Genomic DNA, 22,219 nt, shown 5'->3' on the forward strand with positions numbered 1-22,219 from the left:
CCCCAGTGAGGAGGGAGCTGGAGTTCCTGGTTGGGGGGTCCTGCCCAGTGAGAAGAAATGGCCACACCCTAGTTGCCTGGGCCTCTCCAGAGCATGAAGGCTGTGAGATTGCAAAGATGGCAGCCCACCCTTTCCTCTGGGAACTCCATCCCCGGGAAGTGAGGAGCTATTATGAGCCCAAGAGCCCCACTAGAGGGTAACTAAAGTCCCAGACCAGTGTGTCTTATCCTGCAAGACTTGCAGACCTTCATTGTTCAGCCCCCTGGATTCAGAATCTTTCTTAGGGATGTATAAGGGCGCCTTACCTCCCCCTTTAACAGAGCTGCAGATGCTAATGCCAGGATGCCTGGGGATCCAAGGCTTCTGGGACTCTGCATGTATGTGAGTGTGGCACTGCCCAGTCTCCACATAGTTCTGTGTGTCAGTCTGAAGGTCCTGGTGGTGGAGTGGGCTCACAAGGGGATCTCCAGATTTTAGGGTTCTAAACATCTAGTGTGGATTCCTGGGGTTTCTCATTCACTCACCAATTCCCATGGAGGGGGAACCTCCCAGGTGGACGGAGGTCCTGTCTTCTCTCTATTCTCCATGAGTCGATTTGTTTCTTTGATGAATTTCAATGTGTTCACTTGCATGTTTCAGTTGAAGATGTAGTGTTTAATTGCCACTCTTTCTTCTCTTTGTGAGTGTAGCATGCACTAGCTACTTCTAGTCAGCCATCTTGTCCTTCCCCCTCATTCTTCATAGGGTTTCATCTCTCTGTTTATATTACTCATTGTAGTTATAGATGTCAAAGTCTAAAATTTTTTATGCTATCCCTACTTTCTCCTATTCTGTTCTCTTTGGTTTCCTGGGAGATGATTTTTTATATAGGGTCTGATACTTAACAGTTGTTTCAGCTGTAATTTCCTGTTATTAGACATTAGCTTGATTGATGTAGTGGTAAGCAGTGGGTACAAGGGGGACATATTCTATTGTCTTATGGTTAAGTCTTAGTTTTTTAGTGACCTAATGCCACTGTGCTATGACCTTCACAAGTTTTTCTCAGTTTTTTCTTCCCACTAGGTGATACAAGAATCCTAGAGGGGGCAGATATTGGTTATTTTCCTTATTCCACATCAGGCTAATGGGTATTGGAACTGGGTATTTCCCTTCTTTACAGTCAGATAGGCACTGATAAAACCCAATTCAGTTGGATTCTGTTAAAATATTTCCCTTTAGGGAAGCAGGGATTTGTTAAGGAGAGCAGAATACCCTGGTCTTATTTCAGATGGTTACTTTACCCCATCCCCACCCCCAACCACATCCCCACCACCAACCCCTGTCTTCTTACTAGAAATATGAGGAGACATTTTAACCAATCATTATGTTGAGAACTTCTCAGGGTCCTGGAGGCAAAACTCGTAAATATTTTGGAACCTCTCCAAGAGGAACCCAGTTTTAACTGTAAAGCTAGTCCACATTGAGCCTTCCACTACTGGGTCTAGCAGTGGGCTTTTGGTCCTGAGATTCTGATATCAGCAAGCTGTGGTTTTCAGTATCCACTTTTTTTCTCAATTTTGGAACCAGTAGCTTCTCCTGTGACCTCAATTTTCTGGTGGATCTAAAAAGAGCTGTTTACTTTGTTCAGCTTTTTTCTTATACTAACAATGAGAGTAATGACTTCCAAGTGCTTTACATTTCAGACTGGAAATCGGAAGTCTCTGTTTTATTGATTTTCTTGAGTTCTCATTTATGCTACTGAACATTTCTTGCTAGAGGTTATCTTACTTATAAGTTCCTTACTCATAGTGCCATGTAGGAGCCATAATATCATCCTTAGAAAAAACAAGTTTGAGAACAGCTTTGTTTCTTTGTATTCCTTATCAATGAGAGGTATAACAGAAGCACTGCCCAATATAATTTTAGCTCTTATATTTATGCCTTTCATATATTTGGAATTAATTTTTATATATGGCATGAGGTAGGAGTCCAAGTTCATTCTTTTACATGTAGCTTTCTAGTTGTTCCAGCCATATTTTTTTGAAGACTTTTTTTTACATGTCATGGCCTTGGCCCCATTATTGAAATTAAATTGTCCATAAATGTGTTCATTTCTGGATACTCAGTTCCATTCCATTAATCTACCTATCTGTCCGCATGTCTGTACCTTCCTGTTTTGGTTATTGTAGCTTTGTAGTATGTTTTAAAATAGGGAATTGTGGGTTGTACGACATTTTTTTTTTCCTCTTTAAGATTGTTTTGGGTATTGAAGCCCCTTGTAATTCCATTTAAATATTAATGTCTGCTTTTCAATTTCTGCAAAAAGGGGCTTTGGAGTTTTGATAGTGATTGCACTTGTCCTTAAGGGGTTTAGCAAGAACTATATAGTCTATGTTCAGTTTGATTGTGAGGTTTTTGTAAATTTAGCAGGTTACATCGTGAATGATGTGATTTCATAAGCAAAGTCCCTTTTTGCCACATAAGGTAACATATTGACAGGTTCCAGGGATTCAAACATTGACATGTTGTGGGGGGTGATATATTATTCAGTGTACTATACTACTTACAGTAAAGGCAGTGGTCATAGAATCAGGCAAGTAATATGTGGGTAAATAAATGTGGTAAAATAGGTTATCCATATTTTACAGAAACTGAAATTCCAGTGATAAACACAAGGTACAGACTTTTAAAATTTTACTATTTCATAGACGCTGTGTATCAGTGATTCACAACGACCATTTTTATATGTTAGTTGGAAATAATTTATCATTATTAATTCTTGTTGGGAGAAATTCTGTTAATCATATGTTTGGGAAATGCTATTATAGTTTGCTGTACACAGACTACTACTAGTTGATGGGCATTTAGATTGGTTCCAGGTCTTTCCTATTGTGAATAGTGCTACAATAAACATACATGTGCATGTGTCTTTATAATAGAATGATTTATAATCCTCTGGGTATATGCCCAGTAATGGGATTGCTGAGCCAAATGGTATTTCTAGTTCTAGATCCTTGAGGAATCGCCACACTGTCTTCCACAATGGTTGAACTAATTTACACTCTTACCAACAGTGTAAAAGTGTTCCTGTTTCTGCGTATCTTCTCTGGATAAAGAAAATGTTGCACGTATACACCATGGAATACTATGTAGCCATAAAAAAGGATGAGTTCATATCCTTTGCAGGGATGTGGATGGACCTGGAAACCATCATTCTCAGCAAACTAACACAAGAACAGAAAACCAAACACCACATGTTCTCACTCCTACGTGGGAGTTGAACAATGAGAACACATGGACACAGGGAGGGGAACATCACACACCAGAGCCTATTGGGGGTAGGGGGCTAAGGGGAGGGATAGCATTAGGAGAAATACCTAATGTAAATGATGGGGCAATGGGTGCAACAAGCCACCTTGGCACGTGTATACCTATGTACCAAACCTTCATGATCTGCATATGTACCCCAGAACTTAAAGTATAATGATAAAATAAAATAGAATACTAGCAGTTATAACATCTCTTACAAAACATTGATAATCATATATTTATTTTCCCATACCTAGTTAAAAATTACAAGTAGCTTTTTCCTAGAATAAAGGGTTTAGGAAGGACGCAGGAAAAGAGGGGGCTATTGCTACTTTTCAAAGGACTCAGTAGACATTAAGCAGTCAGTATACTTGTAAAAAGTTGTTATTTCCTAACCATTTTGTTTCTGTACACTAGTTTTATCCAATAGTACTTATGAGTTTACCTTTCCTCTCTGAGCAATAAACAAACAAGCTTAAGGTATCTAAGCCTTAAAAATTGGCCTAATTCAAATTCTCTAAATTTGAATTAATCTCCTTGTTCTTCAACAAGGTCTTGTCTTGTTGTTCTAACTCTCATAGTCTTAGGATTTGGGGCACACAGCAGTGAGTTTATGGTTGAGTGAGTACAGACTGACTTTGTAATATGCTCGGTATCAATATATCCAGCAATTTCCCAAGTAATTCCCTAAAGAAGAGTTCTGGTATACCTTCCTACTCCTAAATATCAGACTGTTTTCCTACTTTCCTGTTGTTGTAACAAATTACCATAAATTTGATTGCTTAAAACAACATATATTTATTATGTTAATATTCTAGATGCCAGAAGTTCAAATTTAGTGTTGCTGGGCTGAAGTGAAGGTGTTGGCAGGGCTGGTTACTTCTGGAGGATGAGGGGAAAATCCATTTTCTTGCCTTTTTTTCAGCTTCTGCCTGTGTTCCTTTGCTCATGGTTTCTTTCTCATATAATTTCAACCTTTGATTTTTTTTGTCCCATCTCCTTCTGTCTTTGACCTTCTTACCTCCTTCTTTTAATGACTCTGCTTACGTTAAGACTAACTGCATAATCGAGTATAGTCTTCCCATCTCAAGATCCTGAACTTAATTATATGAGCAAAGTCCCTTTTTGCCATAGAAGGTAACATATTGACAGGTCCCAGGAATTAGAAAATGGACATATTGTGGAGAGAAATACATTATTTAGTCTACTATACAACTTACAATAAAGGCAATGGTCACAGAATCAACCAAGTTATAGATGGATAAATAAATGTGGTAAAATAGGCTATTCATTGAGTTGTGGGTACTATATAAATATCTTTAACATGCTTGCTTCCAGTTATTGCCATTTTACCATCTATGAATTCACATGGGTATATCATAATAAGGGGAAAATTGATCAGTATCAAACCAGATTTCCTTACCAAAAGGAGGTTGTGAAATTTGACAGTTTTGGAGATTTTACCTTACAAGTGAATTAAAAAACAACTTGGAAACCTGTCTTGTGGTAGAGTTCCTATAAATATGATAGAATTTCATTTGAATACACTCTTTACCATGTTAATCTTCTGTTATGGGCTTTTCGACAATGACTGCAACATTTTACATTTCCAATAGGGTTCCAATTTCTCCATATTCTCACCAATGCTTCTTTTGTTTTCTGTTTTTTAAAATTAATATACTGATCATAGGAGGTGTAAAGCAGTATTTCATTGTGGTTCTGATTTGTACTTCTGTAATGATTAATGATGTTGAGAATCCTTTCATGTGTGTATTGACCATTTTTATGCCATTTTGGAAAAATATTTCAAGTTTTTGCTTATTTTTTAATTGAGCTGTCATTTTTTGCTGTTGAGTTGTAGGAGTTTTTTATATTTTCTGGATATTAAAGCCTCATCAGATAAACTATTTGCAAATGTTTTCTCCCATTCTGTAAGTTGTCTCTTGATTTTCTTAATGTTGTCTTTTGATGCACATTGTAAATTTTTTTTATGAAATCCATTTAATCTATTTTTTTTCTTTTTTTGATCTTGCTTTTGGTATATCCAAGAAACCATTGCCAAATCAGAAGTCATGAAGGTTTATTTCTATGTATTTGTATTAGTCCTTTCTCACACTGCTATGAAGAAACACCCAAGACTGGGTAATTTATAAAGAGGTTTAATTTACTCACAGTTTCACATTGCTGGGGAGGCCTCAGGAAACTTACAGTCATGGCAGAAGGCAAGGGAGACGCAAACACCTTCACAGGGTGGCAGGAGGGAGTGAGTGTGACCAGGGGAAATGCCAGACATTTATAAAACCATTAGAACCTGTGAGACTCACTCATATAACGAGAACAGCATGGGGGAAGCTGCCCCCATGATCTAATTACTTCCAGCTGATCCTCCCATAACACGTGAGGGTTATGGGGATTTATGAGGATTACAATTCATGATGAGATTTTGGGTGGAGACACTGCCAAACCATATCACCATTCTTCTTAGAATGTGATATTTTTAGCTCTTATATTTATGTCTTTAATGTATTTGGAATTAAATATTACATATGGTATGAAGAGGACTCTAGCTTCATACTTTTTATTTCAGCCAAATATTCATTATATTAAATAATCATGTAAGTTATATACAATAAAGTCTTGTCCATTCCATGGTATGATATCTCAATAGATTAACCAAGTCCCCAAAATAGGAAGGAAGAAAACTATTGTATCCACTGGAACTGCAAGATGAACAGTATGCAGTATGTAGCCTTTTTACATTAGCTTTTTTCACTTAGTAATGTGCATTTAAGTTTCATCCAGGTCTTTTCATGGCTTGATAACTCATTTATTTTTAGTGGTGAATAATATTCCATTGTCTGGATGTACCACAGTTTATCTATTAATCTAGTAGAGGCCATCTTGTTTACTTCCAAGTATTGGCAATTATAAATAAAGCTGCTAGAAACATTCATGTGCAAGTTTTTGTGTGGACATATGTTTTCAAATCACTTGAGGGAATACCAAGGAATTCCATTTCTGTATTATATGCTAAGAGTATGCTTAGTTTTCTAAGAAACCATGACCATCTTCCAAAGTAGCTCTATCATATTGTATTCCTACCAACACTAAATGAGTTTCTGTTGCTCTATCTCCTTTCCAGAACTTGGTGGTACTAGTGTCCTAGATTTTGACCATTGTATTTATAGTGGTATCTCATTGTTGTTTTAATTTGCATTTTCCTGATGACATATAATGTTGAGCGTTTTTTATATGTTTATTTGCCATCTGTTTATCTTCTTAGGTGAAGTGTCTGTCAAGGTCTGTAGCACATTTTTTAATCATGTCACATGTTTGTTTTCTTATTGTTGGGTTTTAAGAGTTCTTTGTATATTATAGATAACAGTTATCATATATGTCTTTTGCAAATATTTTCTCCTGGTTTGTGGCTTATCTTCTCATTACCTTAACAGTGTCTTTCTCAGAGTAGAAGTTTTTACTTTTAATGAAGTCCCGCTAACCAATGTCCTTTTTCATGAATCATACATTTGGTATTACATTTTAGAGAATGGTCACCATACATAAGGTAATCTAGACTTTTAAAAAAATGTGAACTTCTAGGAGCTATAATTTTGCATTTTACTCTGAGGTCTGTTATCCATTTTGAGTTATTGTTTGTGAAATGTATAGAGTCTGTTTCTCGATTTTTTTTTGCATGTGGATGTTGAGTTGTTTCAGCATAATTTGTTGAAACAACTCTCTCTTTTCTATTGTTTTGCCTTTGCTCCTTTGTTAAAGATCAGTTGGCCATATTTACATGGGTCTATTTCTGGGCTCTCTGTTCTGTTACATTTATTTGCTTGTCCTTTTGTTGATATTACACTGTTTTGATTACTATAGTTTTATAGTAACTTTTAAAGTTGGGCTGTGTTGGTCCAACTTCATTCTTCTCCAATAGTGTGTCGACTATTATGGGCCTTTTGCCTTTCCATATAATCTTTAGAATCAGTTTATCAGTATCTACAAAATAACTTGCTGTGATTTTGGTTGGGATTGCATTAAATTTATAGATCAAATTTGGAAGAATTGATATCTTGACGATGTTGAATCCACCTATTCATGTACATGAAATATCTCTGCATTTATTTAGTTATTTCATTTCCTTCATTGGTGTTTTGTATTTTCAGTCGTATAGATATTGTGCATATTCTGCTAGATTTATACCTAAGTATTTCATTTTTATGTGATAATGTAAATGTTATCATTTTTAAATTACAAATTCTACTTTTTCATTGCTTGTATTTAGAAAAGACATTTTTAAAATATATTAATCTTGTATCCTGAAACCTTCCCATAATTACTTATGAGTTCCAGAAGTTTTTTTTTGTTGTCATCAATTCTTTCAGATTTTCTACATGCACGATAATTTTATCTGCACATGAAAACAGTTTTATTTCTTTCTTCCCAGTAAGTATAACTTTAATTTCTTTTTTTTTTGTCTTTATTGCATTAGATAGGACTTCCATTATGATGTAGAAAAGCAGTGGTGAAAGAGGAAATATATGCCTCATACCTGATCTTACTGATAAACTGAGTTTCTCACCATTAAGTATAATGGTAGCTGTAGGATTTTGGTAAATGTCCTTTATTAAGTTGAGGAAATTCTCTGTTTTTAGTTTGCTGAGACAACTTTATTCTTTTATCTGTGGATATCCAGTTCTTTCATTACCACCACCACATGTAGAGAAAGGACAAGAATTTTAATAAATGGTGATTGAGTCCTATATTAGTTTGCTTTCATGTTGCTGATGAAGATATACCCAAAACTGGGAACAAAAAGAGATTTAATTGGACTTACAGTTCCACATGGCTGAGGAGGCCTCATAATCATGGCAGGAAGCGAAAGGCACTTCTTACATGGCAGTACCGAGAGAAAAATGAGGAAGTAGCAAAAGCAGAAACCCCTGATAAGCCCATCAGATTTTGTGAGACTTATTCACTATCACAAGAATAGAACCAGAGAGACCACCTCCCATGATTCAGTTACCTCCCCCGGGGTCCCTACCACAACACGTAGGAATTCTGGGAGATACAATGCGAATTGAGACTTCAGTGGGAACACAGCCAAACCATATCATTCTGGCTTCTTCAAATCTCATGTTTTCACATTTCAAAACCAATTACGCCTTCCCAACAGTCACTCAAAGTCTTAACTCATTTCAACATTAACCCAAAAGTCCACAGCCTAAAGTCTCACCTGAGACAAGGCAAGTCTCTTCCATGTATGAGCCTGTGAAATCAAAAGCAAGCCAGTTACTTCCTAGATACAATGGGGATAGAGGCACTGGGTAAATATAGCTGTTCCAAATGGGAGAAATTGGCCAAAACAGAGGGGTTATAGAGCCCATGCAAAGTTCAAAATCCAGTGGAGCGGTCAAATTTTAAAGCTCCAAAATGATCTCATTTGATTCCAGGTCTCAAATTCAGGTCATGTTGATGCAAGAATTGGGTTCCTACAGTCTTGGGCAGCTCTGCCCTGTGGCTTTGCAGGGTACAGCCTCCCTTCTGGCTGATTTCATGGGCCAGCATTGAGTGTCTATGGCTTTTCCATGCACACAGTACAAGCTGTCAGTGGATCTGCCACTCTGGGTTCTGGAGGATGGTCATCTTCTTCTCACAGCTTCACTAGGCAGTGCCTCAGTAGGGACACTGTGTGGGGACTCTGACCCCACATTTCTCTCCCACACTGCCCTAGTGAAGGTTCTCCATGAGGGCCCTGCACCTGCACCAAACTTTTGCCTGGGCATCCAGGCGTTTCATACATCTTCTGAAATCTATGCAGAGGTTCCCAAACCTCAGTTCTTGACTTCTGTACACCTGCACACTCAACACCACATGGAAGCTGCCAAGGTTTGGCAGCTTCCATCCTCTGAAGCCACAGCCTGAGCTGTACGTTGGCCCCTTCCAGCCATAGCTGGAGCAGCTACGACACAGGGTACTAAGTCCCCAGGCTGTACACAGCATGAGGACCCTGAGCCCAGCCCACAAGACCACTTTTTCCTCCTGGACCTCCAGGCCTGTGATGGGAGAGACTACCAGGAAGTTCTCTGACATGGCCTGGAGACATTTCCCCCCATGGTCTTGGGGATTAACATTAGGCTTCTTGCTATTTCTGCAGCTGGCTTGAATTTCTCCCAAAAAAGGGTTTTCTTTTCTATCATGTAGTCAGGCTGCAAATTCTCCACATTTTATGCTCTGCTTCCCTTAAAAACCTGAATGCCCTTAACAGCACTCTTGAATGCTTTGCTGCTTAGTAATTTCTTCTGCCAGATACCCTAAATCATCTATCTGAAGTTCAAAGTTCCACAAATCTCTAGGGCAGGGGCAAAGTGCTGCCAGTCTCTTTGCTGAAACATAACAAAAGTCACCTTTGCTCCAGTTCCCAAAAAGTCCCTCATCTCCATCTGAGACCACCTCAGCCTGAATTTTATTGTCCATATTGCTATCAACATTTTGGGCAAAGCCATTCAACAAGTCTCTAAAAAGTTCCAAACTTTCCCACATGTTCCTGTCTTCTTCTAAGCCCTGTTCCAACCTCTGCCTGTTACCCAGTTCCAAAGTTGCTTCCACATTTTTGGGTGTCTTTTGAGCAATGCCCTACTCAACTGGTACCAATTTACTGTATTAGTTCATTTTCATACTGCTGATAAAGACATACCCGAGACTGGGAAGAAAAAGAGGTTTAATTGGACTTACAGTTCCACATGGCTGGGGAGGCCTCAGAATCATGGCAGGAGGTGGAAGGCACTTCTTACATGGCAGTGGCAAGGGGAAAACAAGGAAGAAGCAAAAATAGCAACCACTGATAAACCATCAGATTTTGTGAGACTTATTCACTATCATGAGACCAGCATGGGAGAGACTGGCCCCCATAATTCAATTACCTCCCCCTGAGTCCCTCCCACAACACATGGGAATTTTGGGAGGTACAATTCGAGTTGAGATTTGGGTGGGGACACAATCAATCCATTTCAAGTCTCATCAATGGAATGTTAGTGGAAATGATGTAAGCTTTCCTGACCATGGATTTTAAGAAGGAAATGAACTACATCTACTCTCCTTTTTCTCATTTGCTGGCTGGATGCAGGCTGTGATAAGGCCCTATCATGATGAGGCAGGAAGTGATAGTTAATGAGAAACCGCAACAAAAGGGAGTGTAGATTTCTCACTATTTTTTCCATTATAGAAAGCAACTCAACATTCCATTACTTTCTAATATGTATTGGCATTGTGGAAATTCAGGTTTTGTTCTCCCTGTAAACCTAATTAGCTCTCCTTACCAGCTCCTATAGTTCTAAAAATCCTCAAGGGGTATTTCCCATGTCCTGAATTTTTGGGGTTTTCCTGTGATTCTTGCAGTTGTTGCTGCCATTCTAAGCTGTAATGCCAGGCACTTAAAGTCCTCTAACTGTTCCCTCTAATTTTCCTAACCCTACATATACACAGGGTTTTCATGATGTCAGAGCTGAGTAGTAGCCAAAAGTTTAAAGCCATGTTAGAAAGGAGGATATTTTCCTCTCTTTAGGTTATGGTTTATTAATGGGATCTGCACACTGGAGCATTATAGAATTTACTTAAAGACAGTTATTTCTGAGATATATATAAACCTGCCTTTGCTATGACAGATAAACAGTTGAGGGTTTGTGTTGGAATAGGCACAAATAGGAGTTCTATAATAATTTCAGTGCTTCTGTTAAAATAGCTATACTTCCCTAATGGCAAGGCATTGTTTATGGGTAGGGTTCTTGTGCCAGACTTGGTTTTTCTTCAAGATTAATTCTCTTGAAGTAGACCCCACCCCAAATATGACCTGAAAATATTCTTGGGTCAGGCCTCCCCACAAGTTCTGCAAATGTTCCCTGTCTTTAGTAGTGGAAGCAGGCTGAGATCTTTCCCATAGTATTTTCAGGCTACACTGAAAACAGATATCTGTTGGACCAATTTTACCATACAGTTCTCCAGACCTACCTCGGCCTAGTTGTTCCTGACTACAGGGAACTTTAATTTCTGTGTATAACCCTTGAAACTCTGGGATAGAAGAAGGGGATACATTATAAGAAAACATGGGGTTTGGCTTAGCCTTCACCAAAAGAGAAGTCTCAGAAGGAAGGTTTGCTTGAGGCCCATAAAGGACAGTACAGAGGCAAGTGAAACTAAACAGGCAAAAACAGGCCCATGACCATGGTGATTGAGATGGACAAGAGGAAAACAGGGAAGTAATATGCTGGTGTGCAAGTTCATGAACATGCAAATGGGTAGTGAGTGGGATTTGGAAGAAGACAGTGAGTATGATGAGTGAGCACAACTGCATCTGTATCAGACTTAATGCTTCTTATTTGACTCTGATATTTAGATTTCAGGGGTAAGTCAGGGTTAACAGGTGCTACTGTAACCACTGAGGAGTACAAAGATGACTGTTGCAATTTGTTGAACTGAAATTAGTGATAGGAGGAAATAAATAGTGCTTAGCACTCAGAATATCTTATTTCAATCTTTTATTTCCTCAAAGACTTTAAAGATAATCTAGCGGATACATACACATAGAAAGCTAACACATGAAAAGCTTAAATCAGGGCCTTTATCACTTCAATACATGTTAACCAATACAAGACCGTGTTTTCTAAGAGAACTGACAACAAATTGTCCAACACACATTTTAAAGTCTCACACAGTAAAATTTGTCAGCTTTTGGTAGGACCATTCCACTGTCAGTAAATATCTTGGGAAAAAGATTCTAGCACCTCCAGAATTACCAGAGAAGCTTCTACTAGTGTAATTTTGGACATACTTATAAAACAGTGAAGGGGATTAGTGGCTGTATTGGTGAGATGAGACGTAAAATATTGCTCAGAGATGGAAGCGCAGGTAAAGAAAGGCAAGGGGAATAGCTTTCATCAGGATGGTGAGTGTATTCTGTTCCTACTGCTGCTATTGTTACCAACCAACATAATGGGTGGATTCAGTTGCCTGACATCAACCCCCTGACCACAAGCGATGATTTAGTAAGGGGATTTATTACTTGTAACAAAGTAGTGAGAACACCAGGGATAGTTCCCAAAACAGTATCTCCCTGAGATGGGAGCTGGGTCAGGTTTTCATGAGCATATAATATTGAGGCCTGATGGCATTGGATCATACAATGAGGTGATGCTGGGAGGCATGATCTGACTGGACCCTGACATGCAGTGTCCACTTCTTAATTCAGCCCTGTTCCTCACTCCAAACACTTACATTCTCCCTCCGATTGCATGCTTGGATAGTCTGGGGATACTGCTCAGGTAACACCATCTCAGGGTTCCTGGCAGGTGAAAGACAGTGCACAACTTCATTACTTAAAAGTTAAACCAGATAGGTCTGGTGCTGCTACTCTGAAATCAATTGCCACACATGGAATGGCTTAAAATAATACAAATGTATTACTACCTTACAGTCCTGGAGGTTGGAAATCTGCAAAGGGTGTCACCACACTAAAATAAAGATGTTGCCAGAGCAGCTATCCCTCTGGGATTTCTAGGGAAGAATCTGTTTGTCTTTTCCAGGTTCTGGAGACAGGCTGTATTTCTTGGATCTTGGCTTCCTTCCATCTTCAAAGCCAAGAATGGCCAGTGTAGATGTTCTCATGCTGCTTCAATCTGACATTGAGTCCCTGCCTCCTTCTTCCACATCTAAAGTACCCTTGCAATTACATTGGCCAAGTTACTGCAGCATACTCTTAAATTCAGCTACTTAGAAATCTTAATGCTCCTTTGCCGGGTAATATAAAATGGTACATGTTCTGGAGAACAGGGCATGGACATCTTTAGGGGACTGTCACCTGCCAAACACAATGAAGGTAGTTTTCAAATGGACAGCAGTAACCACATCAACATGGTGTTGAACTGCATTACTCTGTCTGTCCCATGCAGGAAGCAGGGAAAAGAGGGGCTCAAGAGTAAAGGATGGAAGGATGGATGTAGGGGTGAAAGGAGAGGCTTCAAAAGGAGCCACGGTGAGGGGAGGGGAGTTCATTCTCAGGATGCTCTCCTGAGAATGACTGCTGAAATAGCAGGTAGTTGTGACAGGTGGCTGAGATCCAAGCTGGTTCGAATACCAGCCACATTTCTACACTGCCAAATGTCATGGCAAGAGAAGACTTGACAGGGGACGGAAGAGGAGCAGGATCTTCCCCACCTGGTACCATCAAAGAGGGAGGACTGTTATGACCTCCTGCGGGTCCTGACAGGGAAAGGCCCTCTTTTGGGGGTAACTGTGGGGATGGCCTAATGCCAACGTGAGCCAACATTTGAAATGAGAAAAAGTGGTGTGGCATAAAGAAATGGGTCTGGTGCAGACCAGTGGTTGGTTTCCTAGGGTTAGAGGTCTAGCTCTACCTTCTTTTCCGGAAGGAGCAGTGGCAAGGGCTTGATGGGAGCCCCTTGCCCTGCAGTTCACTTAAGAGCAGGTGTACCTTCATCCCCTGCCTGGTTCTATCAAGCAGAGAAAGAAACGCTCAGGACCACCTTAGAGTCCCGGGCCTAGGTGGCCTGAAATCGCCTCTCCCCTCCCAGACTGCAGTGCTGACACCCGATCTGCCATTAGCATACAGGAAGAGGGGTGAGGAGCCTGGGGAGAGGGAGGGGGCAGACACCCAGCAGTCCTTGTCGGGGGACGGTTGGGAGGGGTTGCAGACACACCAAGGGGCGGCTTGGTATCCATCCGCTGCTCCCTCCAGTGCGGCTCTTCCCGACCTCCCGATCCTGTCCCCCGCCCTGGTCCCCAGCCACCCGCTGGTCCCACATATTGTAGCAGCGCCAGAAATATGGTGGTGGTCGCCACGTTAGGGTCCGCGAGGGCCTCCTGACGCAGCGTGGTGCCAATGCGCACGTCCAGGCTGCGGCTCGTCACGGCCCCGCCCACCTCTGGGTCGGAACCACGGTGGGCCTGGGAGGGGGCGTCGAGCCCTTTCGCGCCGTATCCCTCCGCCCCCCTTTCCCGACACCCTTGCGGCGAGCGATTCTTGCCGCATCCTGCGCAGCCCCTGCCTACTTTGCTGCAGAGGCGTGGGGGGCGGGACGCCTCTTTGCCATTCGGATCGCGGGGAAAGCAGTGGGCATCCAAGTGAGGAGCCGCCAAAGAGAGCTGAGGAGAAGAGGGGGAGGCCGAGGACCTGGGCCCTGGGCCTCTGAAGGCAACTGGGGGTGCGTGAGTAGGGGGACCAGGGTGCGGGGGTGATCTGCCAGGGTGTCCCGGCTGGCAGCCTGCTCCGCGGACCCTGGCAGCCTGGCAACGAGTAGACGATCCGGTCGGAGCCAGGCGCTGGAGAGAGGTGCGCAATGCCGGAGACCCCTGACGATGAGGAGGCGGTGACTGGTGCGGGCCAGGCCGGGCTGGGCCAAGGGCTGAGGGGCTGACTCGGGAAGCACCGTCAGATCCTCTGGAGGAGAACCGCGCTGACCGCTTCCCAGCCAGCTTTGCAGGCGCCCGCGCCCCGCCCTCGATGGTGTCTGTGCCCAGAGAGGGCTGGCGGTAGGCTCCTGCAGGAGAAATGGCGGAGCGGGAGCCCTTGTGGGGTTCGCCCAGGGAGGCCATTGGGGGGCATCCCAGCTCTGTGCCCAGCCCGCGGGAGGTGGGCCACGTTCCCTACTCCGGACCCTGATTCCGGAAAGCGGCCTGTGGGGCCCCTGTCCTGGGTGCCTTCCCACAGGCTCCAGGTTGATGCCAACGTCTTCTGTCTGCGCGGTGGGTCTTGCGCATTCTGACAGGCCACACTGAGCATCTGTAGAAGAGAGGCTTGAGATAAAGCAGGAGGAGGAAAACAGCCTAAATTTCTGGAGTTGTGTGGGGATGGGGGGTGGGTGCCAAACATTTAATGGGGACCAGAAACGGGGTGGGGGACTGCGACCAGGGCAGGGCAGGCATCCAGGAGCACCTCCTAATCTTTCCTTCTCTAAAGGCCTTCCAGGCGCTTCCCCCACCTTCCATCCCCACCTGCCTCCTCCACCGTCCTAATCTGGGGGCATGAAAGGGTGGGCTTTGGAGGTGGGGGTGATGAGGGAGACATACTGACAAGTACCAATTCACAACCTGTTTTCTAGAATATGCGGCGCCCTTCCCCCATTTTATGCTGCGCAGAGCCCAGGGGATGTGGCGCACCTAGTGGTGAATCCTCAGAATTGGAGAAGGCAGTAATGGGAAGAGTATGACGTCAAGACAAGGAGCTGTTATCTCTGGAACCTTGAAGTGGGGCCTAAATGAAACGAGAATATTCCACCAGCAAAACCCCGGATGTTGAAAGACAGATATTAATAATATGGGGACTCTTATCCTTGGTGTTGGTCTGCCACCCCTCATTTCCTGACTGTCTTACCTTTTCATCTGTTTGTCCATAGGCCTGCTTCAAGGCTGGTCAGTTCTGCAAGAAAGGCAAGAGAGAGGAGTCTGGCTCACACCTCTGGAGGTTGGTGACGAGGGGGAGGGAGCAATGAAGGGGACAGCTGGAGAGAGAGAGCATGGCAGGTGGCTTTGAGCCCAGTGGGTGCAGACCTACTTCTACTCTGCCGGGTTTGCACAGTGCCAGCATCCTTTTTATTTGTTGCAGGAGACAGGAGATAGATGTAGGTTGGGTTGTGACTCAGAAAAGGCCCGAGAGCAGGGACCAGGAGACGGGAAACAATAGACATATGGAACCCTTGAATGGGAAGAGAGATACTTGTCACAGGGGCCAGAGTACCTGCCTATCTACCAAGTACTCAGACCCCATTCTCTCCTGTATGTTTACTTGTCTGTAGGACCCCCTTCTGTCAGCTGTGGCGCTTGACACCACTTGCACAAGAAAAGGAGGGGGAAACTGCACCACGTCGGTGAAGGTTGGTATGAAAGCCTATACTTTTGGGTTGGGTAGTGGAGACCAGCATGGGTTCGGGAGTGATTAGGGTCCATTCTAGGGGCTTCTCAGCCCCTCCCGTTGCCAACACACTTTCCCACCGTTGCTGGACCTGTTTTGTAGCAGGTAGCCAGCCAGAGAGACTTTCTCAAAGCCCAGCTGTCCCACCTAGCATTCAACATCAGTCTCACTTTGTACATCTCTGCATGGGGTGACACGACTGGAAGAGACTCAAAGCCCCATTTCATTCTCTCTCTAGATCCACCTCCAGTGGCTGCTCTGCTGGTGGTGGAGTTGCTGCTGATAACTACCCTCAACAGGTCTGCACCTCAAGCTTGGTTGTGCCTGTTCTGTACTCTGTCTCTATTACTGAATTATTGACTAAGACTGTGTTTGGGAAGGAGGCTGTTTTACTACTGGATTGGATACTGACTCTAACTCTTGTTTCCAAGCCCATATCCTCTATCACCTAAAGATCAGAGTGTGAAGAAACAAACCAGTGATAGATCTGTGGTTCGGGTTTAGACTGAGGTTGGAGTATATTACTGAACTTTCTTCGTAACTTGTACCATGACTGGGGCAGAGGTTGCACCTAGTGCCCAGGCGAAGCCTGAAAAGAAGGCTGAGGAAGAGGTTATGCCTGGGGCTGAGAGAGAGAATGATGTCCCACTGGTGGTCAGACCCAAGGTTAGGATCCAGGCCCAGATAATGACTGGGACAAAACCAAAGAATAAGTCCAAGGTTATGCCTGGAGGAAGCACCAAAGTTGAGACAAGTGCAGTGCGTGGGGCACGTCCTAAGAGTAAGGGCAAGGCAATACCTGTTTCACAATTTAAGGATGAAGCCCAGATGTGGGCTCAGACTGAGTTTGGTGCTGAAAGAATATCTAAGACAGAGAAAAACTCCCAGTCTAATATCATAGCCTCTCCACTTGTTGGTACTGATTCTGTGTTGGTTGCTAAAACGAAGTACCTGTGTGAGGATAGAGAACTGGTTAATACAGAAACTGAGAGCTTTCCTGGAAGAAAGGCTCATTACCAAGCAGGATTCCAGCCTTCTTTCAGGTCAGAGGAGGAGACCAATATGGGGTCCTGGTGCTGTCCTAAGTCTGCATCCAAACAAGAAGCTTCTCCTAATTCTGATTTTGGATGGGTAGAAAAATCTTCTGTGAGTTCCTTGTTCTGGAGTGGAGATGAAGTCACTGAAAAATGTCATCCTAGGAACAGGGTAAAAGACAATACCAGATCCAGGCACATGGCCAATCAAGAGGCTAATACCATGTCTAGGTCCCAAACTAACCAGGAGCTCTATATTGCATCTAGTTCTGGTTCTGAGGATGAGTCTGTTACGACATCCTGGTTCTGGGCCAGAGATAAAATCAATACCTGGTCTGGGCCCAGGGAAGATCCCAATAGCAGGTCCAGGTTTAGGTCCAAGAACGAAGTCTATGTTGAACCCAGTTCTGGGTCTGAGCGTGAAGACCATATGGAGTCTTGGTTTTGGGCTGGAGAGGAGGCCAAATTTAGGTCCAAAACCAGAGCTGGGAAGAAGGCCAATACCAGAGCCAGGCATAGGGCCAAGCGAGAAGCTTGCATTGATTTCATGCCTGGGTCTATAGATGTGATTAAAAAAGAGTCCTGGTTCTGGCCTGAAGAAAATGCTAATACCTTTTCAAGGCCCATGATCAAGAAAGAGGCCAGGTCCAGAGCAATGGCAAAGAAAGAAGCCAAAACCAAGGCCCGAGTCAGGGCCAAGCAAGAAGTTAGGTCAGAGGAGGAAGCCCTCATTGGGACCTGGTTCTGGGCTACAGATGAGTCCAGTGTGGCAGATGAAGCTAGCACTGAGTCCAGTCCACAAGTGGAGGATGAGTTCATAGTTGGGAGTTGGTTCTGGACTGAAGAAGGGGCCAGTATGGGGACTGGGGCCAGCAGTAAATCCAAACCAAGGACTGAGGGGGAGCCTATTGGTGATTCCTTATTTGGGGCTGGGGAAAAGACCAGTATGAAAACTGGAGCTGAGGCCACATCTGAATCTTTACTAGCAGCTGATGATGAACAGGTCATTATTGGTTCCTGGTTCTGGGCTGGTGAAGAAGTCAATCAAGAGGCTGAGGAAGAGACCATTTTTGGGTCTTGGTTCTGGGTCATTGATGAGGCCAGTGTGGAATCTGGTATTGGGGTCAGCTGTGATTCCAGGCCAAGGTCTGAGGAAGAAGAGGTCATTGGTTCCTGGTTTTGGTCTGGAGAACAAGCTGATATAGAGGCTGGGATTGGAGAAGAGGCCAGACCAGGAGCTGAAGAAGAGACAATATTTGGGTCCTGGTTTTGGGCTGAAAACCAGACCTATGTGGATTGTAGGGCTGAAGCTAGCTGTGACACCATGCAAGGGGCTGAGGAGGAGGAGCCCATTATTGGGTCCTGGTTTTGGACCAGAGTAGAAGCTTGTGTGGAGGGTGATGTCAACAGCAAGTCTAGCCTGGAGGACAAGGAAGAGGCCATTATATCATCATGTTTTGGGGCCAAAGAAGAGGTCAGTATGAAGCATGGGACTGGTGTCAGATGCAGATTTATGGCAGGGGCTAAGGAGACTAGTAATAGATCTTGCTTCTGGGCAGAAAAAGAACCTTGTATGTATCCTGCCAATGGAGGAAGTTGGAAGTCTAGGCCAGAAGAGGAAGAGGACACTGTCAATTCATGGTTCTGGTCCAGGAAATACACAAAGCCAGAGGCCATTACAGGGTCCTGGTTATGGGCTACAGAAGACAGTAATATAGATGGGACTGGAGAAGAGGCCAAGTTACTGACTGAAGAGGAGACCATGATCAATTCCTGGTTCTGGAAAGAAGATGAAGCCATTTCAGAGGCTACTCACAGAGAAGAGTCCAGGCCAGAGGCTGAGGAAAATGACATTATTGGTTCTTGGTTCTGGGCTGGAGAAGAGGACAGACTAGAGCCAGCTGCTGAGACTAGAGAAGACAGGCTAGCAGCTGAGAAAGAAGGTATTGTTGGGTCCTGGTTTGGGGCCAGGGAAGAGATTATTAGAAGAGATGTTGGGTCTTATAGCAAATCCAGTACTAAAGCTGAAGAGGAAGAAGTCATTATTGGGTCCTGGTTCTGGGAAGAAAAGGCCAGTCTGGAGGCAGTGGCAGGAGCTGGCTTTGAGTCAAAGCCTGGGACTGAGGAGGAAGAAATCATTGTTGGGTCCTGGTTCTGGCCTGAAGAAGAAGCCAGTATAGAGGCTGGATCTCAGGCAGTAGAGGAGATGGAGTCAGAGACTGAAGAGGAAGCCATTTTTGGGTCCTGGTTCTGGGCTGGAAAAGTAGTCAGCGTAGAAGCAGGGATATGCTGTGTATCCAAACCAGAGGATGATGAAGAGATGATTGTTGAGTCCTGGTTCTGGTCTGGAGACAAGGCCATTAAGGAAACAGGTACTGTGGCCACCTGTGAGTCAAAGCCAGAAAATGAGGAAGGGGTCATTGTTGGGTCTTGGTTTGAGGCTGAAGATGAGGTGGATAACAGGACTGACAATGGAACCAACTGTGAGTCCAGGACACTAGATGATGACGACGAGGCCATAGTGGGGTCCTGGTTCTGGGCAGGAGATGAGGCCCATTTTGAGTCAAATCCTAGCCCCGTGTTCAGGGCTGTTTGCACGTCCACGTGTTCAGTTGAACAGGAGCCTGATCCTTCACGCAGGCCCCAGAGCTGGGAGGAGGTCACTGTTAAGTTCAAGCCTGGTCCATGGGGTAGGGTCGGCTTCCCATCTATAAGCCCCTTTAGATTTCCAAAAGAGGCAGCATCGTTATTCTGTGAAATGTTTGGGGGCAAACCCAGGAACATGGTACTTAGCCCAGAAGGGGAAGAGCAGGAATCTTTGCTTCAACCTGATCAGCCTGACCCTGAGTTCCCATTTCAATATGATCCTTCCTACCGGTCAGTCCAGGAAATTCGAGAGCATCTTAGGGCCAAGGAGAGTGCAGAGCCTGAGAACTGGTCCTGCAGCTGCATACAATGTGAGCTGAAAATTGGTTCTGAGGAGTTTGAAGAACTCCTTTTATTGATGGATAGAAATCAGGATCCTTTTATTCATGAAATATCTAAAATTGCAATGGGTATGAGAAGTGCTTCTCAATTTACCCGAGATGTCATTCGGGATTCCGGTGTTGTCTCACTTATTGAAGCCTTGCTCAATTATCCGTCCTCCCGAGTTAGAACAAGGTTTTTGGAAAATATGATTCGCATGGCCCCAACTTATCCAAATCTAAACATGATTCAGACATACGTATGTAAAGTGTGTGAGGAAACCCTTACTTGTAGCTTGGATTCCCCGGAACAGCTGTCTGGAATAAGGATGATTAGACATCTCACTACTACTACTGACTATCACACACTGGTTGCCAATTATATGTCTGGGTTTCTCTCTTTATTAGCTACAGGCAATACCAAAACAAGGTTTCATGTTTTGAAAATGCTACTGAATTTGTCTGAAAATCTTGTCATGACAAAAGAACTACTCAGTGATGAAGCAGTGTCAGAATTTATGGGCCTTTTTCACAGGGACGAGACAAATGACAATATTCAAATTGTTCTTGCAATATTTGAGAATATTGGCAACAATATCAAAAAAGAAACAGTGTTCTGTGATGATGATTTCGATCTTGAGCCGCTTATTTCTGCATTCCACAAAGTTGAGAAATTTGCTAAGGAAGTGCAAGGCAAAACAGACTATCAAAATGACCCTGAAGGGGACCAAGAAAATTAGTAATGGTTAATCACTGGCCTCAGATTGTCTTTATGTTCCTGGGTCATGATCCTTGAGTAATGCTTTGGTTTTAACAATTGGTTCTGTGTTGCAATGTATATGTTTAATGCTGATACTAACTTTGTCCAACTTTGTGTGTAAGCTGGAGCATTTTTCTGAAGCCAAATGAATATTAGAGCTGAATACACATTTGTTTATATTTGCCTTGTCCAAATTGTGATGTTCAGTATTTGAGCTTATAGTGAACGGAGCATTCATTAATAAGCATCCCTTCTGATTACTGTTTTACTGTATATCTATCTATTTGAGTGTGGTTTGTGTTTCAATAAAGTTCTATGTTAAAGTTGGCAGAAATCACCCTTCTTCTTGAACTTAAAATACAGAACCAATGATAACACATGAGCACACATAATTAATATATGAATCATTGTTTCAAAAGCTTTTTCTCAGCTTTAAACACAAAAATTACCATAGACTTGCTATGTGGGGTATATTTCAGAGAAAAAGAAGCTACTTCAGTTGCTTCAGAAAAGACTCTGAAGTTTGGGAAAGAGGTGTTGTAAAAAAAATAAAGAGCATGGAGCTGGGAAAAATTTTCCTATGGGCGTGAGGTATGCAGTTTGCCTACAGTGAGTGAGAAGAATATATTGAGTAACAGAGGATAATGTAAGTTTCAAAGAGCTGAGAATTTGCATTTTACAGATCAAGGTACAACTGCTGCTCCCATACTACCTAAAGGGTAAAAGAATAAGACAGGAAAGCACAGGAATTTGAGTGAGTCAGGAAGACAATTTAATCATAATGGTACCATGGTAAATGTTAAGGCAACATCATACAGCCATTAAATGTGATGATGTATAGGGTTTAAAATTAGGAAAAGCCCTGACACTTTCAATATTTCATATAATAGAGAAGACTGGTGTCATACATAGGAAGTATGATCCCATTTAAAAAATAAATGTGAGTAAATTGACCAAACTCATGTTAAGTGTATGTTATTTAATTACAGAAAATTCTACAATGATATAAAATGTATCAAAGGAATAAAGAGGTAAGAGAGACTACAACTTCAGAAGAACCGGCTTGTCAAATAAAAACAAAAAATTATTTAAAGGACCAAACTGCAAAATTACCAAGTTTCTGAGTTCATCCCACTTCTAGTTTTACATTTAAAAAGGTTGCAACATATGTTCAAACAGTAGCAAGAGACAGGGATCAAGTCAGTTTGGGGAGGCAGTCCAGGATAATGGGAAATATACAGTTATTTTC

General features: G+C 42.9%; 1 protein-coding gene across 17 annotated transcripts in view; it reads left to right on the plus strand.

Annotated features, from left to right (window-relative positions):
- Positions 1-21,304, plus strand: part of GPRASP1 (G protein-coupled receptor associated sorting protein 1) — a 56,782-nt gene extending 35,478 nt beyond the window's left edge. For 14 of the 17 annotated variants that reach the window (XM_078363762.1, XM_078363754.1, XM_078363756.1 and 11 more), the window contains 3 exons: positions 15,696-15,763; positions 16,095-16,172; positions 16,449-21,304. In XM_078363762.1, coding sequence (XP_078219888.1) covers positions 16,760-20,950 — 4,191 coding nt within the window. In that variant the 5' untranslated portion in view covers positions 15,696-15,763; positions 16,095-16,172; positions 16,449-16,759 and the 3' untranslated portion in view covers positions 20,951-21,304. Of the gene's footprint in view, positions 1-14,388; positions 14,633-15,695; positions 15,764-16,094; positions 16,173-16,448 lie in introns of those variants that run through there. The other 3 variants (XM_078363763.1, XM_035289092.3, XM_078363750.1) reach the window with 3 other exon arrangements.
- The last annotated feature ends 915 nt before the right edge of the window (positions 21,305-22,219 follow it).

The sequence above is a fragment of the Callithrix jacchus genome, chromosome X (assembly GCF_049354715.1).
Source record: "Callithrix jacchus isolate 240 chromosome X, calJac240_pri, whole genome shotgun sequence".
Taxonomy (NCBI): Eukaryota; Metazoa; Chordata; class Mammalia; order Primates; family Cebidae; genus Callithrix; species Callithrix jacchus.